Raw genomic sequence first — 18,484 nt, forward strand, 5'->3', positions numbered from 1 at the left:
TCACGTCGTCCTTCATCAAAGTGGCACGCGACGCTCCGGGTGCTCAACTCGTGACTGTCCCCCCACGTCGTAATTTAGCTAAACCCCCGCACTGCTACCAGTCGGGTTCCCACGCTCTTTTCCCTGTTGCCGGTTCGTGTTCGTGGATTTCACGCGTGTCTGCCCTTCCACGTCACACTCGCTGCACATCCCCATTACAACCACAACACGCGCTCGCGCACATCGCCATCCTCCTTGTGACACACGGTTGATAGCTAGCAGGCTAACGTCGCTTACCACTAGCCGTGACATTAGTTGCTTTATCAGATTGTTATGCGTTTACGTGAATATTGCTGAAGTACTGGATTATCTGCATCCCTGCTCGGCTGACCGGGAGCCGCCATGGAATGCCGTGTTCTCTCCATACAGAGCCATGTAGTCCGGGGATACGTGGGCAACAAGAGCGCCTCTTTCCCACTACAGGTAAATACAAACACCTTGCATCCATTATCGGTCATCGACGGACGAGCCGTAGGATGCCGTCTGACACACGTTCTTCTCTTTTACCTGCAACATGACTAAGGTTTAGCGCAAACATTAAACATGCAATCATCAATCTTCTGACTGTGCACGCTCATGGCATTAAAGTTCTTGCCGTTTTTGCCCGCAGAATCCATGGTCCATCATATATCCCCCTGTATAATTAAATTTTGATTGTTTGTTTGTTTTGTGGCTGTTGACTCTTTCGTTGTTGGTGTCGCTTTTTCGTGCTACACTTTTACCAAACCACCTGGAGATTGTTAATCATTGACATTCATCAGGGTACCACAGCAGCTCTTTAATATGGAACTATGTATTTATCGATGTCCAACGCCCAGATGTGTATTCAGAGGAAGTGATCAGTCCGATAATTGGCCCTTCGCCAATTTTCGGATAGAAACAGCCTCACTGTTAAGGTCCTACGTGATCCTTGTTTGCAGGAGCTTGTTAATGAGCTCCAAACAGGAACACAGGAACATACAGGAATGTATGGCCCAGAAACTTTTTACCAGGGCGAAGTTTAGGGTTTGAGGCATCATCTGCATGCAGTACCATCGATGAATAATCAGTCTGATTTTTAAGGTGCATGACATATGTAGTACATTAATTGTGGGGTCTGTTCTCGGTTTCAGTACAGAGGATCATTTGTGTTGAATAAAATTCAAAACATACACTGGCAACAGTTGATTAGTAGAAATTGCACTTGTTTAAATGAAGACACAGGAAAAAAATAAGATTTTTAAATGACACTTTTAAAGATGTGCTTTATATTGCAATTTAAAGGTCCACTGAACACGCGGTCATTAACTAGTTCTGGTGAAGAAGCGTGACCATTTAGACATGAACTCGTCTGTAGAGTTCCTGCCTGTATCCGTACAGCTGACCGTCCGCACGGGTGATGACGCTCGAACCACGTGCATCTCACCATCCTGCAATACAGTCTCTTGCCGTGAGACGTAGTCGGTCCATTTTTAGTGTCTGACACCCCAGGGTGTATTTTTGCCATTGTCCTGATAGCTGCTGGTCTTTGATGCATGTCTCCAGCATCCAGTGCAGCCATTTGTTTGACTGCTCCAGCGGATTAGGTCTGTTTGTACCAGCTACTCTTAAAGTGTTTGGTTGCACTGCGTTTACGCATAATCACAATTGGCAACAAGAACTCCAACCTACACTTCGAGATTGAGATCTGGACGGAGTCTGGTCAGAGCAGAAAAGCGGAGGCTGACGGATGAAATGTGACAGTATAGTAAGTGTTTCAGGCTGGTCCCCCTCCTCGTCAGGTTGTGAATGAATCCCTGCTGACGCTGGTGGACATGACCAACGGCAACAAGCAAAAAAAAAAAAAGAGAGATCTTGAGTCAGGGAGTCAGTGAATGAGCTGCTCTTTCTTTTTGTGGCCAAGATTCACTTGGTGATTAAGGAAATTATAACGGAGATGATGTCAGCACATGTGCAGGGCATCCCTCTTGCTCCATCATTTCAGGCTCATCGGGGGGCAGCAGAGGAAACAGGGCTCCGATTGGCTGCTGCAGGATCCCTCCTGATGATGTCACTCAGCATGGAGACGAGCTGCTGAGTGTGAAACTGGCAAAACATCCGAGCTTAATGTCCTTTACATGTCACTGCTGAGCAGCATTCATGCATCTGAGGGAAAGCTCTTTTAGCACCAGATATCTGTCAGGTAAAACATGTTTTAAGGAAGCAAACCTTAATGATAACCTCAGTCTTTGGAGTTGTCTCACCTCGGTGACCTTGAGCCAGCCATGCGTATGGAATATGTGGCTGCATTTTGCATTAACTGAATTTTGCTTGAGGTGTGCATGCTAAATAATAAAACCTATAATTGACCACAGATATAATCTGTTTGATTCTCATACCAACCCATAGGTGTGCAACATTTAGCCCCTAGGTTTAGATGAGAAAGAGAGTTGGCCCAAGGGTAGAGCCATGGGGGACTCCACGGGCCAGAGAAAGGCAGAAGAAAACAGTGAAACGTGTGACAGTGACGACCTCACCTTGTCTATGAATTATAAATGTACACCAGTAACATCCCCAGAATGGGAATAATTCCTAAACATACACGTGACATGTCCATATTAAGATTAAGATTAAGATGAACTTTATTCATCCCCGTGGGGAAATTGAATTTCCCCACGGGGGGGAAATTCTCTCTGAACTCTCTGAACTCTTCCGGATGGATGCAGGTATATTTTTAGACTTGCAAAATCAAATCCGGAGAACTCTAACTCATTCACTTTGGGTCCTGTGAGGCCGGGTGGTCATCAGAATTGTCCGTAGCTATTTCTGAGATGAAAAAGCTTTCTTTCATCCTTTTCTATCCTTGCCTTTATTTATGCTGAGCTTTGTAAATAGTCTGTGTCACTGACTTGAGGCTTATGAATAGAATGTGGAGGGATTTGACCTAAATAACGGGGTAGTCTTCCTCCCGTCTCCTCCAGGAAGCTGGAAATACAGTTTAACATGGTTAACAGATGATGGGCTATGCTGACATTTACAGGCCGTTGACTTCAAACATGATCACATTCGTATTCAGGGATTTGAAACTGAAATGCAAATATTGGCGTTAAAAATGCCACATACAGACTCTGCAAAGGTTAGAAAGTGTGTTGTTGTCGAGAAAAAGGTCGCGGTCATGGCTGCAGCTGATGCCATCGGCTGATGGAGTTATAGTCTCACAGCAGAAAAGTGATGCTTCACAGTCGAGACTTGAATCCTGTCCAGCTTAAGTGCTTTTGGACTAACAACTTTGGGTCGTTAGCTTGGTTACAGTAAAAAAGGAACTGAGGAGAAGGCACTTTTACAGGCCGGGGACACATTTGTAGTTCACTAACTTTTCAAGGTCAGGTCAAATGTTTAGTCTCCTCGTGTGTTGCATATAAAGAAATAAGGGCTCCTTCTCTCACAATGAGGAGGATTATTCCAGTTAAATCAGATCAGGTAAGGAAAGGATGGATCACGTGGTTCTGTCATAACTGGGTCCGGCCCATCACAGGCCACAGCCAAGGATTTGCTTTCATACTGTTGCAGATACCAGCTGGATTTAGGCTGGCTTCACTAGTAGGAGATTTGATCAATATTTGTGTGTGTGTGTGTGTGTGTGTGTGTGTGTGTGTGTGTGTGTGTGTGTGTGTGTGTGTGTGTGTGTGTGTGTGTGTGTGTGTGGTGTGTGTGTGTGTGTGTGTGTGTGTTGTTTTTCAGGTCCTGGGGTTTGAAGTCGACTCCATCAACTCTGTCCAGTTCTCCAACCACACAGGTAGGACGTTCCAGACGTTTTTGTGACCTTTCCTTTTACAGGATAAGGATCCAGCACATTAGTGGAACACTTGGACTGTTTGGTTCCAGGAGACAGGACAGATGGATGTTTTTGAACTTTCTTTTCATAGATTATTGAAAATAAGCATCACTTATAAAATTGCTTCTATGCAGGATCCTAGTGTGTGCGAGGGGTGGGTTGTTTTGCTGCTGTTTGTGGGGGTGTGTGTGAGTCAGATTCTTTGGTGTCACGATGAGGGGACGGTTGAGAGACGATTATGGCTGAGTGAGTCAGTTTGGTTCTCGCTGGTGACATTAAAACTACAGCAGCTCGGCTGGGACAAACTCCATCCACATTTGAATCTGTACATTTATACTCTGGTGTGTTTGGAGCTCAATGCTTTTCGTATTAATCTGCACTGTCTTCCTGCTCTTTTGGTCTAATTTTTTCCACTCTAAACCTTGAAAATGTGGCTGGGCTGGGAAGCTTTACATGTGTGACCAGCTGTTGCTTCGTTGCTATAATAATACACTTTTGGCCATTTTATGCCTTCGGGAGGCCACACACTCGTGGCTGGGAAGTGGCTCCACATTATCCACTCTGGGTTAGCAGCACCGATCAGGGCAGGACTCGAGTCTCGGTTCCGACATCTCCTCCTATCTGTTTGTGTTGCAGCGCTGCAGTCGCGGTGTCAGTGGCCATTAGCATGTTAGCACATTCACGATGCTGTGAGCTACTTGCTTTTGCCCAATAACGTTCAGCCTTTCCATAGGCAGACTTTAAACACAGTGTATGTGTGCCTGCATCTGCACCAGAGTATTTTGAATTCTTATTTTAGGCAGGTGTCACTTTTGGCAATTCCACCCACCAAACACTTGAATACAGCTCTCAGTTCCGTCTGCTCCATGTGGAAAAAACTGTTTTTCCTCATCCTTTGGATTTGTATTAAATCTGCATCACATTGAGGCAAAAGCATTTCCAGAGTTTAATTAGGTTCCTGTTATGAGTTCAAAAAACCATTCATAACCTGCTGCGGATAATTCCAGCTGACCTTCAGTCCAGGAAAGGTCAGGCCTCTTTGCAGTAACCAGTGAAGACATGATGTTCAAGCTCATTAATGACACATAATAATGAATGATGTGTAATTTGTGTGAACACATAACTTTGCAGCATTGTCTTGTTGCTTCCTGTTAGAATAGAAGTGAAGACCGCTGGAGATGATGTCAAAACAGGCAGTTTAATCTCGGCAAGTTTCTTTTATTCAGATTTCTAATAAGGGAATAAGAGATTATATATTTCAGAGGTGGAGGATGTGATTTACCTTGATTTGTTGAAGACTGCGGGCTGATAATGGGGACAGTGAAGGTGAATGGAGGGGGGCAGGAAGTTGTTTTTGTGAACGGAGGATGAAGCAGCAAATGATGACGTCAGAGCTCTGATCTGTAGGCTTCACACACACACACACACACACACACAGATGCACAAAAATTGCTCTCACTGCACATCTAGCTTTGTAAGCCCCTTTGGCTTTCTCTCTGCTTGTTGCTTAGCAACCAGAACCCCCACCACGTGACTTGGCTGTGACTCACCTGGAGCTGCGACATCATGGGCCTGCAGCACACATGTCATACGTTTGCAGACACATGCGTGCTCATGTAGCATACAACTGCATCTGTGCGCTGCTTCTGCACACGGAACACACAAATAGGTGTTTCTGCTTGTGCCTGATGGGAAACCTGCAGCCCGTGCTCATTTTAGCTGTTATTGTATGACAAGAACGCTCCCAAAGGTTCTGTCGATGATGATGGGCATGTTAGTGGGCAAGAGTATTTGTAATCAAGTGGAAAATGGGTCCCTGTCGTCCATGTTGCAGTTTAAAATGTCTCCTCTGAACTAAATTGATATGCACAGAAGGAAAATCTAGTATTTCACCACGAGCACGCAGAACCAGTTACCACATTAGATGTCGTATCAGGACCGCAGGCATTTGATGCTCGTTACACGTGTGATGGGCTCATTTGCACCTCAGTTAGAGCAAGCGTTGACGGTTCTATTAGAACATAAACACGATTTCTCATCCTCCCTTTCCCCACACCTGCAGGTTACTCTCATTGGAAAGGTCAGGTGTTGACTGCAGATGAGCTCCACGTGCTTTATGAAGGAATCCGGCTCAATAACGTGCACCAGTACGACTATGTTTTAACAGGTGAATTTACAGTGTTGAGTGTTTTAGCTTAATCAGGGCAATGATCACAGTTTAGTCTGTGTGTGTGCTGACACGTGTTTGAATGTGTGCTTGCTTGTGTGTGTCCAGGATATACGAGAGACACATCCTTCCTGGAGATGGTCGTCGACATTGTGCAGGAGCTGAAGCGAGACAACCCCAACCTAGTGTATGGTAGGTACAGCCGTCCTATTAAATGACGCCTAGTCAAAGTAATCCATGATTCAAAAACCCTGTTTCAAAGTAGAGGTGACGGGATGTTCACAAGTGCTACTTGAGGTTTTAATTATAGCGCCCCCGCTTGGCAGAGGGGCGTCATTCTTTATTTCTGAGGGGACGATGAAGATATATTTTTTATCTGGAGGACAGATGATCAGTAACGTAAACGGACGCCTTTACCAGATGCTACTGAGTGTAAACTCGTCACTTATGTCGACATAAGTCGTCCAGCTCTGGCCAGTAAATTCTCTTTGACAGGTTTGATGCCTCCCTTCCCTTTACAGCTGTTTGACACGAGATGTGTGTTTGTCATTTCAGTGTGTGACCCCGTTCTGGGAGATCATGGATCTATGGTGAGATTCATTCAGTGTGGTGCTTTTGTGTATTAGGGGGATTTGTATTGTTTATTGCTGCATTATCACTGCTGCTGTATTCTGGGGTGTGTTTTCAGTGCTGGGTGGATTATTTGTGATCTGTCTAAAGAGTGACTCACGCTGCGTCTGCATATCACACACTGACATGGCTTTTTTTAAGGGATTTGCATCGCCTTCTGCTATGGAGATGTTCGGCTTATGTTTTGTGATTCCAAGCCGTCTTGTCATTCCACAGTACGTTCCTCAGAATCTTTATCCGGTCTATAAGAACAAGGTGGTTCCTGTTGCTGACATTATCACTCCTAACCAGTTTGAGGCTGAGTGAGTACAATGTTTTTTCATTTTATTGATTTTGTTCTTGGAGTAATGTGCAACACGTTACCATAAATGATCTCTATTCCATTAAAACGGTTTTTATGTCGGGACAGTTGGCTCCTTGGCTTTTGTGTCACGCTGCGCCCCCTAGTGGTTCTATCTTCCGAATGCAGCAGACTTAACTGGCTTGTCGGTGCATGTTATTTTAATTTCTTTTTTACATAAATGTTGTTGTTGTGCATCTGTTTTAGATTGCTGACAGGAAAAACCATCAGCACAGAGAAGGATGCCGTAGAGGTAACGGATGACTTTGAACAGAACAAATCGCTGGTGACACACATGCTAAATATCTCACTTCACGACTGATCGCAGGTTATGGATCTTCTCCACGCTATGGGCCCAGACACAGTGGTCATCACCTCCTCTGACCTTCCCGCCAGACTCGGAGACCGCTTCCTTGTGTCGCTGGGGAGCCAGCGTCATGGTAACGCTCTGTTAAACGATGGAATGTGTATATCTGCGGCATGGCCACACTTAAACCTTTGCTCCATCTCGCAACCAGTTCGTCCCGACGGCAGCAGGACAACAGAGCGAGTTCGATTAGAAGTCCCTAAAGTGGACGCCGTCTTTGTAGGAACGGGAGATTTGTTTGCTGCGATGCTGCTAGCGTGGACGCACCACTACCCCAATGACCTAAAGGTACCAACACCCTGGAAACAACACACAATAGAACTCATACATGAAATACAAATGAAACCTCTGATTTGTCTTCAAAAATCCCCTCTCAGATGGCCTGTGAGAAGACATTTTCAGTGATGCACCATGTTATTCAGAGGACCATTTCCTATGCCCATGGTAAGAAAAAGTAGCTGCAAATGACCTGGACAAGCAGCCTGACACGTGTAAAGCAACATTAGCCTTCAGGACTGAACGCGTCTCTCTGTCTTTCTGTCTGCTCCGACCTCCCTCTCAGAATTAGCCGGTCCTGGTCGGAGGCCCAGTCCACCCCAGCTGGAGCTGAGGATGGTTCAAAGTAAAGCTGACATAGAAGACCCTGCCATAGTTACGGAGGCCACGCTCATATCCTAACATTACTCACCCACCAGATTCGTACTAACACATAATGACTCTCATCCTTAAATCGCTCCGGTCCTGTATCTCAGTGAATATGTCATCACTGTAAACCATGACTGTCATCCAAAATCCTGAAAAAAAGAAAATCCTTGAGTGTTGTAACCCCCTTTAGTCCCCCCCCACCCTGAGCCCTTTTAACCTGTTGTGCCCTTAAACTGAACCTTTAGCCTGTATCGGTGTCTTTTATTCCCCAAAGTCTGTTTGGAAACCAGAGCCACAGATCAACAGTTTGGTCCCCTCATCTCACCTGTAATGAATGGTGAATGTTACCATTTTTAATTATTTACTGTCATTTAATAAGGAAGAAAAATCATAAATACTGTTATACTATATATAGTAAATGAGAACGCACTCAAACATTACAATGTGTAGCACAAAGCCAACAAAGCTCTGCGAGTTAAATGTCATGAGACATTTAAGGTGTCAGATGAAGAAAATCACGTCTTCCTCCATTAAGTCGGAACCTGAAATTTCGAAAAGCATAAAACCAAAGGTGGCGCTGCTTTTGGTCCACTCCTTCATGCTCGTCCAGTACGGCCACCAAACGCCGCTCATCTCTGGCTCTGCCCACCACTGTTTCCTCCCCCTCCGTGTCTTACAGCAGTGACGTAATGGTGACCAAGTCTAACCCCCGAGACCCGTTAAAATATATAACAAAGAAAAAAAATCGCACAATGTATAGTTGATGTATAGATGTTGTACTATAACTGTAATGGACCATCTGTATGATATCTCTGATCAGTGTTGGGTCATTGTGTTGATGCTACCGTACTAAAGACCACACACATCACTTTATCAACAAATAGCGAGATGTTTGGGCTGGTTCTGGTACTGCTGGACCGGTTACATGTATATTTAATGATTTCATAAATTCTAAACGGAGAGCCGGGGCTGGCGGCGGCATCACCTGCGCATGCTGGAAAGTTCAAATCCCAGTGCCAGAACCAGCAAACATCAGGCCGGGTCGTACCCGGCTGAACTCTGGCCCAGAACCTTGCATCTTAGAGATGAGACACGGAAGTTCTGGAGCCCTCCAGATGTTAACAGCAGCTTTTTATTTTTTTAACTGGACCTAAAGATGACAAACACATCAAAAGGATCATTTTAAACAATTTTAATCAACAGTTGATTATGAAATTGGATGTGGATTCGATCTACAGTATATGTTAGAGGTCAGTGTCCCAGCTGATGGATGTGAGGTTCTGGTCAGACTGGTGTTCTACTGTACTGCTGTTGTTTCTCCATGGACTGTACTGTGATACTGCCTTAGCAACACCATTTACATCACAAATACTGAGGAGGAGGAAGGAGGGAAGCATGAGACGACTAAAACAGCAACTTATTTCTGTTCCCGCAGGGAAAAGTTTTCTTAGGTTTCCTTTTGAAATCTAGAATCACAGTAAAAATGTTCCAAAATGTGGGGGAAAAAAGTACAAAGGCAATAGTTTTTTGTACCGGTGTTGTCGGGTTTCCATATCACAAACCGGCCGCGGCTGCATCTGCTCCGGCTGGTGTCAGTCAGGCCGATTGCTCGGGTCTGCGTCTGTCATGTCCCTGTGCCAGAGTGTGTGTAAGTGTGTGTTTAAACGTCCTTTATGGTGACAGGGTTGTGTGTGTGAGTCCCCGAAGAGAGGAGGAAGGTAGAGGTGGTGTGTTCAAGTGGACAATCATTCTGTAGTTTTTTCCAGTGTTAAAAATAAAAGCTCTCTTTCTCATCGTCCCTTGAACCTGTCGCTCTTTTTAAAGCATCGGTGTGTGTTGAAATTCCATCGTGCCTCTGCTCGACTGTCCTCCATCTCCCACAGTTAAGACTGGAACCGGTTGGTCTTGTTGTCACGGATACCGTACCCAAACAAGCTACACAGTTCATCTGTATCTCTTCATTGGCTTTTTTGTACATTGTTGAAGTGCTTACTTGCTGCATTTTTAGGCTGGTTTGTAAACAGTGTCTTAATTTATCAGATTTTATAAAACTGTCTGATATCTTTGGTCAGTGTGACAGGAATTGTCAAGCACAGTTGGAAATTGACCTGAGCATCTTTCTCAAAGAAGATTTTGATGATTTTAGAGTAAAGCTACTAAGATAGCAGGATCCCCCCCCACCCCCCAAAAAATATCAATGATGGTCCCCTCCTCTCCTGATCCACAGGTTCATTGTCACCATCTTGGTTTATTTTTCTGTTCAAAACAAAGAAATGTAATAATCGTTGTTTGGTAACTGTTTTTAGTGCTATGTTTTTGAAGCTTTACAAGTATTTTCTAACATGTTACAATAAAAGATTGTAGTGTAAAAAAAAATCACATTTATAAAATATATATATATATAGATATATGAGAAATGTATGTTCTAATGCAATAAAGAGATTAATAATTATGAATTTGGCTAAATGTAATATTTCTTTGCCTGTCGAGTATTCATCATACGGATATACTAATTGTCCCTCGCGGTCCTCCGTAGTGTTGACATTTTTAACGTTGTCACTTAAGTGTCTGAGAATTTTATTTTTGTAAACAACTGGCACAAAATAACCGTCAATATGACATCGTGGCGTGCAGACGTCTTGCCGGTCCCGATTAAGCACAAAGAGTTGGTACATTTTTAGAGAGTCCGGAGGAGCTTCGTCATTGTTCCGTCCCACCGTGACAAACAGCTGAGCTAACGTTAGCCAGCAACGACAAAAGGGCCAAAATAGACTATGTGAAGAGAAACCATGGAAGGAATTCTGTACAAGTGGACGAATTACATGACGGGTGAGTTTTTATGGCATGTTTGATCTTACAATCTCTCAAATGAGAAAGGTTGTTGGTAAGCAGTGATGGTAGCCAAACACTGGTAATTAGCTGGACTGTGGAAGCTAACGGGCTACGTTCATAACGATACATGACATCTGCCTACTCTGGCATATAACTGCTGATTTAATTAATCAGCGGCAACAATGTCACCATGTCAAACCTGATTACCTAGCATGTACATAAACCTACTCTTTGAGCGCGTTCAAATGCACCATTCATCTTGTTTGCATTACATTCTGTAGATTTTGTCTTGGTCTGCAGAAGCCTTAAATTTATTGTGAAGTATTTGTCTTCCAGTTCTGCCTTTTTTATGCCTTATCGCCAATATGGTTCACCTTTTTCATCGTGTAGCTGAACCTTATTGGCGATAACATGCTGTCACTGATCACAACAAAGCAAGATCATTTTAAGTTTCTCTTAAATTCGCTGCAGCTTCTTTTGGGGAAATTAACTTGTCTTGTGCTTCATTCCTCAGGGTGGCAGCCACGCTGGTTTGTGTTAGAGAATGGGGTTATTTCCTACTATGACAGCGAGGACGATGTCGGCAAAGGAAGCAAAGGCTCCATCAAGATGTCAGTGTGCGACATTAAAGGTGGGCTTTTGTTCAGCCGATGACCTCACGATTCCTCCTTTACTTTTTAGCATTAACGCGGTATTTATGTTTCAGTTCACCCAACAGATCCAACCCGTCTGGAGTTGATCATCCCCGGCGAGCAGCATTTTTACGTCCGAGCTGTGAACGCTGCAGAGAGACAGCGGTGGCTGGTGGCATTAGGTTCTTCCAAAGCTGGAACGCTGGACGGCCACAAACATAAAGGTACACCGTAGGTGCATTATTGACTTGAAATGAAACACTTAGTTGCACACTAGGTTGAGGGTTTTTCCAATTTGTGTCCATTTTCTGGGCCACTGTAATCCTACAACTGGCCCACGGGTCCGAGATGTTGGTGGAATAGCACAGAAAGACTAGGTGGTGTTTTCAAGTCAATCTATCCCGACTGACATTGAAGAAAAAACAGAAACGACAGCTTTGACCTTTGAAACACCCGAAGTGATTCTGCATCTCTCTGCAGGTCCTGACGGTCTGAAGACAAAGATGTCTGAACTCCGTCTGTACTGCGACCTCCTAGTCCAGCAGGTCCAAACCATCCAAACACAGTACACTGCTGACACGGAAGCCCCTCCCACCGTCGAGGTAGCGCATCTCCTCTTTAGCCCAAACAAGGTTACATCTGCATCCTTAAAGGATTTTCGGCAACATCTGTGCTCATCTGCTCTGCAGGCGTCCCTCCTCAGTGCCACCTGTTCAACTTTCATCAGGACTTTGGAGGAGTGCATGACCCTCGCCAACCAGAGTTTGACCTCTGACCTCAGACCTACTGAAAGGGTAACTACGCCTCTTTTATCAGGAAGTTCAATTCTGCAGCCATGATCTTTGAGTTTATTAAAATAAAATCATCTGCGATCAAAAGCAGTAAAAATAACAGATGGGAGGCGAGTTTAATAAAAATGTCTTTGGCCTGTTATTGTTTGCTCAGATGAAGAGGTCAATCAGTCACCCTGGAACTTACAGTTTCGACAGGTATGTTTTTAAAAGGAACACAAGGATTTCTTTTTTTATCTTCATGTAAAAAAAACTTTTATAATCCACATAAAAAATAATCCAAGCATTTCTTTTAGAGATTTATATTTGTGGTCGTTTAAAAAACCGATTAAAGTCAAAATTAGTCATGTACTCTTGTTTCAAATTAGAGTAGATATCAATGTTTAAAGGGTATTTTATTTGAATACCGGTTTTTCATACATTAACAAGTTTGACCACAAGGGGGCATCATTGAAACACTTCTAACACGACACTGAACTTATTTATTTTCATCTGGATTAAAGGAAATAAAAATGGAATTTGTTTCTGTTGGCAGAAATTAATAAGCAGCTTCAGATCACAACTGAACTCATAAAGACCAATTTAATTTAATTTAACATGACCTGTTGAATGATAGCCACATTTTTCCACTTATCTAACGTATTGAATTCAGGACTATCATTTTTTTCAGGTCTGGTGTGCTGAAGGAGTATTTGAGTGCAGGTCAAAGGTCAGCTCAGCGGCGGAACCGGACCTGTTCCGACAGCTTTGTTTATGACGCTGAATGTAGGCGAACCTTTACATTTCATATATACGTCGCCTGCGTTCCTTCTTCCTTGTTCACGCTTGTTTCATGCGTGTGTGTTTTCCAGGTGCCAGTCCAGGTTTCAGCGGCGACCCTGCCATCATCCCTGAAGAGAGGGGGCTCAGCGTGAGCCCGAAGACCACTCCTACTGACACAGACACCGACCTGTCCATCTGAGGATCTGCCCAGGGTGAAACCGGTCAGAACCACCGGCAGGAACCCGAGGAGCAACGCTTTCCCTCCTCGCTGGATGTTGTGTCAGCTGATCGAATGAACTGTTCTCCCCGGAGGGACGGACACAGAGCATCCGTGGAGCTCTGGGGAGCATGAAGCGGAAACTGCTGCACACGTGTTGAGCAAAAGAGCCGCGTTATTTAACCTCCTCTGCCTTATGAAGAACCTGCCTGATGTTTTCCTTCCTTACCTGTCGAGCAGCTTCTACCGTCCTCTTGAGGGCCAGAACAGTTACGCTGTCCTGCTAAAAAAGCAAAAGTTTAGACGGCGTCCTGTCCCTCCTGCCACATTTCTGTTTCCAAGGTTTTTGGTGGGTTGACAACAGCCTGCACTCAGTTTGCAGGTTCCTCAAGCTTCTCCTCACTACACCTTCATGTATCAAAAGCCAAAGTTGCACACTCCTGCACATCCTCACTCCCCCATTTCAGCCTGTTGTGCTTCAGAGCAGAGTAATGTAGGACCAAAGACTCCATCCGCAGACCTGAATGTGCTTCTGAGTCGCAGTGTTTGTATTTCTCTTGCCTTGGGGGGGATTCGTTGTGGCTCCCAGGCGTAGCTACCACAGATCCTGCTCAGTCAGATGGGTTCAGGCAGAGATTTCAGCTTAAAACTAAAAGCTGGCCGCTACTGTTGGCCGATACGTTGCTCAGAACAGTTCTGTCAGTTCAAGAGTTGGTTTCAGCCGAGCTCATGACAATCCTGACGCGATGCCTGACGTCCAACCTGTGAAGTATTTTCCACGGATTTCGTCACTCCCGACCCGTTTGTGGAAGCAGCTGCCTTCCCATCAACATCCGAATGCTGATGGATTATTTTTACCCGCTGACCTTTCGTGTCTTTTCGTTTGTGGCCATATTTATCTGTATGTGCGTGTGCACGTCGACACGCGCACATCTGTGTTAACGTACAGTATGTTTTCACGTGCACCACTGCTGCTGCATGTGATTTCTCCTCTGTATTTTTAGATCTTTGTACTGTACAGCTTATAAGAATACCTGAAGAAATAAATATGCAACAGCTTGCTGCTGGAATACCTGCACGTGTCGTTTGAATCATTTAATAGGTAATGAGGACACATTACTGGAGTCATCGCTGTATTTGCTCGGGGCGTGTGTGAGCGGTGAGATCCGGGAAATGTTGACACAAGGAATATCTGAGGAGAATAACTCATAGCCTGGTGACCACACTATCCCGGACACAGTATGGGTACGTACGTTTGCACTATTCTTATGAATATCAGGTGTTTAGTGTTCAGGTGTTTTGGTAATTCCATCATACGCCTTTCTTGAGAAAACTATTGAGCTAAGCCAGATGTGATCAGCAACAATGCCCTGTATAAAATGCTGTATGATTAAACGTCACTTTTGATAACGTGGGATCTTTACCCGTAAAAGTTGAGGTGTTTTCCTAAAGTGTGCAAAGTACAGATGGAAATCCATCATTGAGAGAGGGATTACTGTGAATACTGTCTTCAAGGGAGGAGGTTTCAACAATCAGAGTAACTTCCTGGGAAACTGTGATGTAGTGACAGATTTCCAGAGTAAAAGCACCTCCGCTGTTTTCTGCCCCACCAGACCTGCAACCAGCTGAGAGGATCAGTGAGGATGAAGGCCAACATCCAGAAATACTCGGGGTACTGCGTCTATATGCTTCCTCGTCCAATCTCATCGCAGCTCAATTTGTTTTAAAATCCATTATGACTTAATTATTCTGGCCAACAGGACGGCGTGGACCCGAACGCAGACGGCGGGAATGTCGACAGTCCAAGCCACGCGCAGGTAGCATTTTCATACTTGTTCTGAGTCAAATAAAAGTAAAGAGATGATGTGCTCTGATTTAATTGGGTTATGAAAGAACCGACTGTTTCTTCCTCCCCCTCCAGTCCAGCCCACCCCCCGGATTACCTAATCTGTCCCGCTGTGCTGCCTGCTACAATCACAAAAAGAACTTCTTGTACGGAGGCGACGGTGAGTCCAGCTCTTCCGCCGGAGATTCTGGACCAGAGGTGGACTGGGATTCAGAGCCGGAGTCCCTCTCCAGCAGCAGCAGCAGCAGCAGCAGCAGCAGCTCTGTTGAGGAGGACGAGCAGGAGAAGAGCGCTTCTCCTGCTGCGTCTGAAGGTGGAGGGAAAGACGAGGAACGAGAGGACGGGGGACAGGAGCCGGAGGGCGTCGCTGAAGGAACGCCGCAGACCGAATCTCAGGATGCCCCCGCCTCCTCCATTCTGCAGTCGAGGCCCACATCACGTCCGCATACTGTGGTCTCCACCACCTCCACCTGCAGGTGTTACCTCAGGAACACGCCGGGGACGCCGTCTGTATCATCCAACTGCACGAGGAGAAAACAGAGGAACGCGATGGAGAACAAGGAATCTACCATCTGCCTCCACAGACGGGCTGGTCACACGCTCCGTCACAGCAGCACCAGCTGTCATACCCCCAACAACAGCATCTCCATGCATACCAGATGTTTCCCCAGCACCTCCCCCCCTTCCTAGCTCAGGGTCAAAGGTCACCACTGACTCTCCACAGCCCTCCCGTGCTGCACCGGCCAGCGCAGCACGGTTGGCCTCAGCCTCCATATGCAGCTCAGACACATCTGGGCCCGCAGGTTCCACAGCAGTGCTGGTGCTGCTACAACAGGGTCTTGCCTCCTTTTGGGTACCAGAACCAAAACAGTAACGGTTAGTAACAGTTCAGCAGCGTTGCGGTGGCGAACACAGCTTTTAAACAGGGGGAACACGCCAGGATGTCCGTGTTGTGTTGAGTTTACTCCTTTAAGCCCCCAGCGCTCAGAACACATCTTCTAGAAAGAGAACGTAAATAATCATCCATCATCATTAAAACTGGAGGAAAAACACTTTCTCTCAACCTCAACCGTTCCCCACAAATGGGAGGTAAAAAGGGCTTCTTGAAGAACCCAGAGTGGTGGAGCACACTTGCACCGTCAGCCTGATTTGAGCTGCGATGGAAACACGAACTCAGATCACTTGATTTTATTTTTTTTTTAAACCCAGATAAATAAATTTCTGGAAAGTTTGGTAGGAAATGGTCTATTCCTGTTCTTGGATTTAACTTTTGATTACAAACAAAAACATTTGGGGTTTTAAAGAGGTACATCTACACTCTGTGCCAGTGTTGTAGCACCATCTCCATAGCAACAAGGAATAAAGGCTCAAGTGTCAGTAAAGAGGGGATGGACATTTAGGTTACTGCATCATTTCTTAGCCACTAATTTCCATTTTTTTCCTGTAACCCTTTACAGCTCCATGGAAGAATGTTTTTCCGTGATAAAAGATGTAAGCGGTAATTCTTTGGCCTTGAACAAGACGCGGCAGCTCAAGCCTTCCCTTCAAATTTCAGGGCTTACAAGGTTCCCTGTCCTCCACCAGGTCAACCTGTTGAGATGGTGGTTGTGGTATTCTGCCCTGTTACAAAAGGCTCCGCCCAACGTGGGGCTCGAACCCACGACCCTGAGATTAAGAGTCTCATGCTCTACCGACTGAGCTAGCCGGGCTTGACTGGAGGTCACAAAGGTCATGTTGATCAGTGACAGACGTGGACAGTTGGCCCAGATTTGGCAACGTCAACTTTCTCTTTAGAACCTGTTTGAACCTCAGGAGGACGTGTGCTTTTTCTTTCCTAGAGGCACCAACAGGGGGTGATCGGGCTACTTTGGTGCCTTTCTTTGCTTTGTATTTGTCCATCTTTATATCCAGTTCAGAGTTTTTGTTACATCAGAAGATTTTTAAAAAGAAAGAATATTATTATCCTTAGTTGGTCCCGCTGGTGGGTTCTGCATTGCAGCAGATGTTCCAGTGACTCTTAAGTCAGTAAATTGCTGATAATGGACCCGACAGCTGAGACAAGACCACTCCCTCCCTCGCTACTCCCGCCCTCTTTCACACACACAAACACGCGCACACACACTTCCTCTCTCTCTCTCTCTCTCTCTCTCGTTCTATCTGTCTTTCTGTCTATCTCTCAGTCAGTAATAATGGAGCCCAGCAGTCCAAAGAAGATCCAGTTTGCTGTACCTCCACTTCAGGCACAGTTGGACCCTCAGGCTGCCGAACATGTGAGTGTGTGTGTGTGTGAGTGCCTGCGCGTGTGTTACAGGCTGAGGTGGACACGGTGGGTCCATGTGGGGGCTGAATGGGGTTTCTGTCTGATGTTGCGAGTCCCGTCCGGAATTTTCTCCGTGTGGGAGCAAAACATGTTCAGTCAATCACAGCGTTTGTGTCGCACTCAAACTCAGAGCGCAAAATTAAAATTAAAATCAAAATCAGGGTGTTTGTTTTGTGCAGAAACCAGCAAAAAGGATGCAAAAGACCACAACAAGCTCAGAAAATGCAGCTTTGCCAAACATTTCTGAAGATGAACAGAAGCTATAGTAATAAATAATTAAGGGAGCCTCTCTTACACAATCTTATTATGAACAAACAGGTTTCTTCTGACGTGAAGTGATTTTTCCACTTCAGGTTTTCACTCTCAGACTATTTGAAATGTTCCTTTTTTCCTCCAGAGTTCCAGTAAAGGTTTTATTTTACAGTGTCTGACGATGCCAACGTGCAGATTATTAGAGTCTGGTCATGGACTGGCTGACCTTTCACACCCGCAGCCCCGGAAAAAATAGTCGTTCTGGTAAACATGATGAAAATGTTCTGGCTCCTGGAAGAAAGAAAGAGAACGTTGCATCAGAGTTAATAAACAGCTCTGAGGGCTGAGAAGACTCATCTCTGCTGTGCTGATGTCTTTATGAAGGAGCACGCAGACGCTTCTGATAAACACGTCCCGATGACGACTCTTCTGCGGACTATTGGAAAAACCTTTACATTCGTCCAGTTAATTTTATGAGAACAGTAAAAAACAGTTTGTGTTTAATGCGACCGTCAATGTTTCCAAGCCGTGTGGCGCTGCAGGATGCTGTCTGAGGAGGTTCTTTCAGCAACTACCTGGTTGCACAGTTGGAATTTTGGACAACTTAAGTCTCTTGTTGACAAAAATGATTAATTCTAGTCACAGCAGCCTGCTCTGATGTCACTTATAACATTAACTCTATTATTATAGCAGCAAGAAACCAAGCCCTCAAACAAAAACCACTTGTGTGTAATAATACAGATACTAGAGAATACCCCCAAAAAGGAAATGCAATAACGTGTTGCCGTGGAGATATAACATGGTGTGCTAATACAGTGTAGCTCAGCAAGGAAGGATGATGATTGTGAATT

The 18,484-nt window shown here is 45.1% G+C and overlaps 3 protein-coding genes, 1 long non-coding RNA gene and 1 other non-coding gene across 6 annotated transcripts in view; 3 read left to right on the forward strand and 2 right to left on the reverse strand.

Moving 5' to 3' along the window:
* pdxkb (pyridoxal (pyridoxine, vitamin B6) kinase b) lies at positions 1-10,437 on the forward strand. The gene is made up of 11 exons (XM_057046903.1): positions 1-462; positions 3,739-3,793; positions 5,895-5,999; positions 6,108-6,191; positions 6,555-6,589; positions 6,846-6,931; positions 7,177-7,222; positions 7,298-7,409; positions 7,488-7,624; positions 7,714-7,780; positions 7,899-10,437. The coding sequence occupies exons 1-11, from the start codon at positions 382-384 to the stop codon at positions 8,012-8,014; spliced, it is 924 nt and encodes a 307-aa protein (XP_056902883.1). The 5' UTR covers positions 1-381; the 3' UTR covers positions 8,015-10,437.
* Positions 10,438-10,494: 57 nt separating this feature from the next.
* plekha3 (pleckstrin homology domain containing, family A (phosphoinositide binding specific) member 3) lies at positions 10,495-14,289 on the forward strand. Its single transcript, XM_057046905.1, has 8 exons — positions 10,495-10,810; positions 11,328-11,444; positions 11,520-11,669; positions 11,926-12,047; positions 12,135-12,239; positions 12,391-12,434; positions 12,907-13,001; positions 13,088-14,289. The coding sequence occupies exons 1-8, from the start codon at positions 10,771-10,773 to the stop codon at positions 13,195-13,197; spliced, it is 783 nt and encodes a 260-aa protein (XP_056902885.1). The 5' UTR covers positions 10,495-10,770; the 3' UTR covers positions 13,198-14,289.
* A 2,408-nt stretch (positions 14,290-16,697) lies between these two features.
* Positions 16,698-16,770, reverse strand: trnak-cuu (transfer RNA lysine (anticodon CUU)). Its single transcript has one exon. It is a non-coding gene; the product is annotated as a tRNA-Lys (tRNA).
* A 259-nt stretch (positions 16,771-17,029) lies between these two features.
* Positions 17,030-18,484, forward strand: part of LOC130533472 (uncharacterized) — a 7,074-nt gene continuing 5,619 nt past the window's right edge. Inside the window, exon 1 of one of the 2 annotated variants that reach the window (XM_057046907.1) lies at positions 17,030-17,331. In XM_057046907.1, the coding sequence (XP_056902887.1) occupies positions 17,101-17,331 (231 nt within the window). In that variant the 5' untranslated portion in view covers positions 17,030-17,100. The remainder of the gene's footprint in view (positions 17,332-18,484) is intronic. The other variant, XM_057046909.1, reaches the window with a different exon arrangement.
* Positions 17,605-18,484, reverse strand: part of LOC130533474 (uncharacterized) — a 6,204-nt gene continuing 5,324 nt past the window's right edge. Inside the window, exon 2 of the long non-coding RNA XR_008952589.1 lies at positions 17,605-17,924. This is a non-coding gene — a long non-coding RNA (uncharacterized LOC130533474). The remainder of the gene's footprint in view (positions 17,925-18,484) is intronic.

The sequence above is a fragment of the Takifugu flavidus genome, chromosome 11, assembly GCF_003711565.1.
Source record: "Takifugu flavidus isolate HTHZ2018 chromosome 11, ASM371156v2, whole genome shotgun sequence".
In the NCBI taxonomy this organism is placed as follows: domain Eukaryota; kingdom Metazoa; phylum Chordata; class Actinopteri; order Tetraodontiformes; family Tetraodontidae; genus Takifugu; species Takifugu flavidus.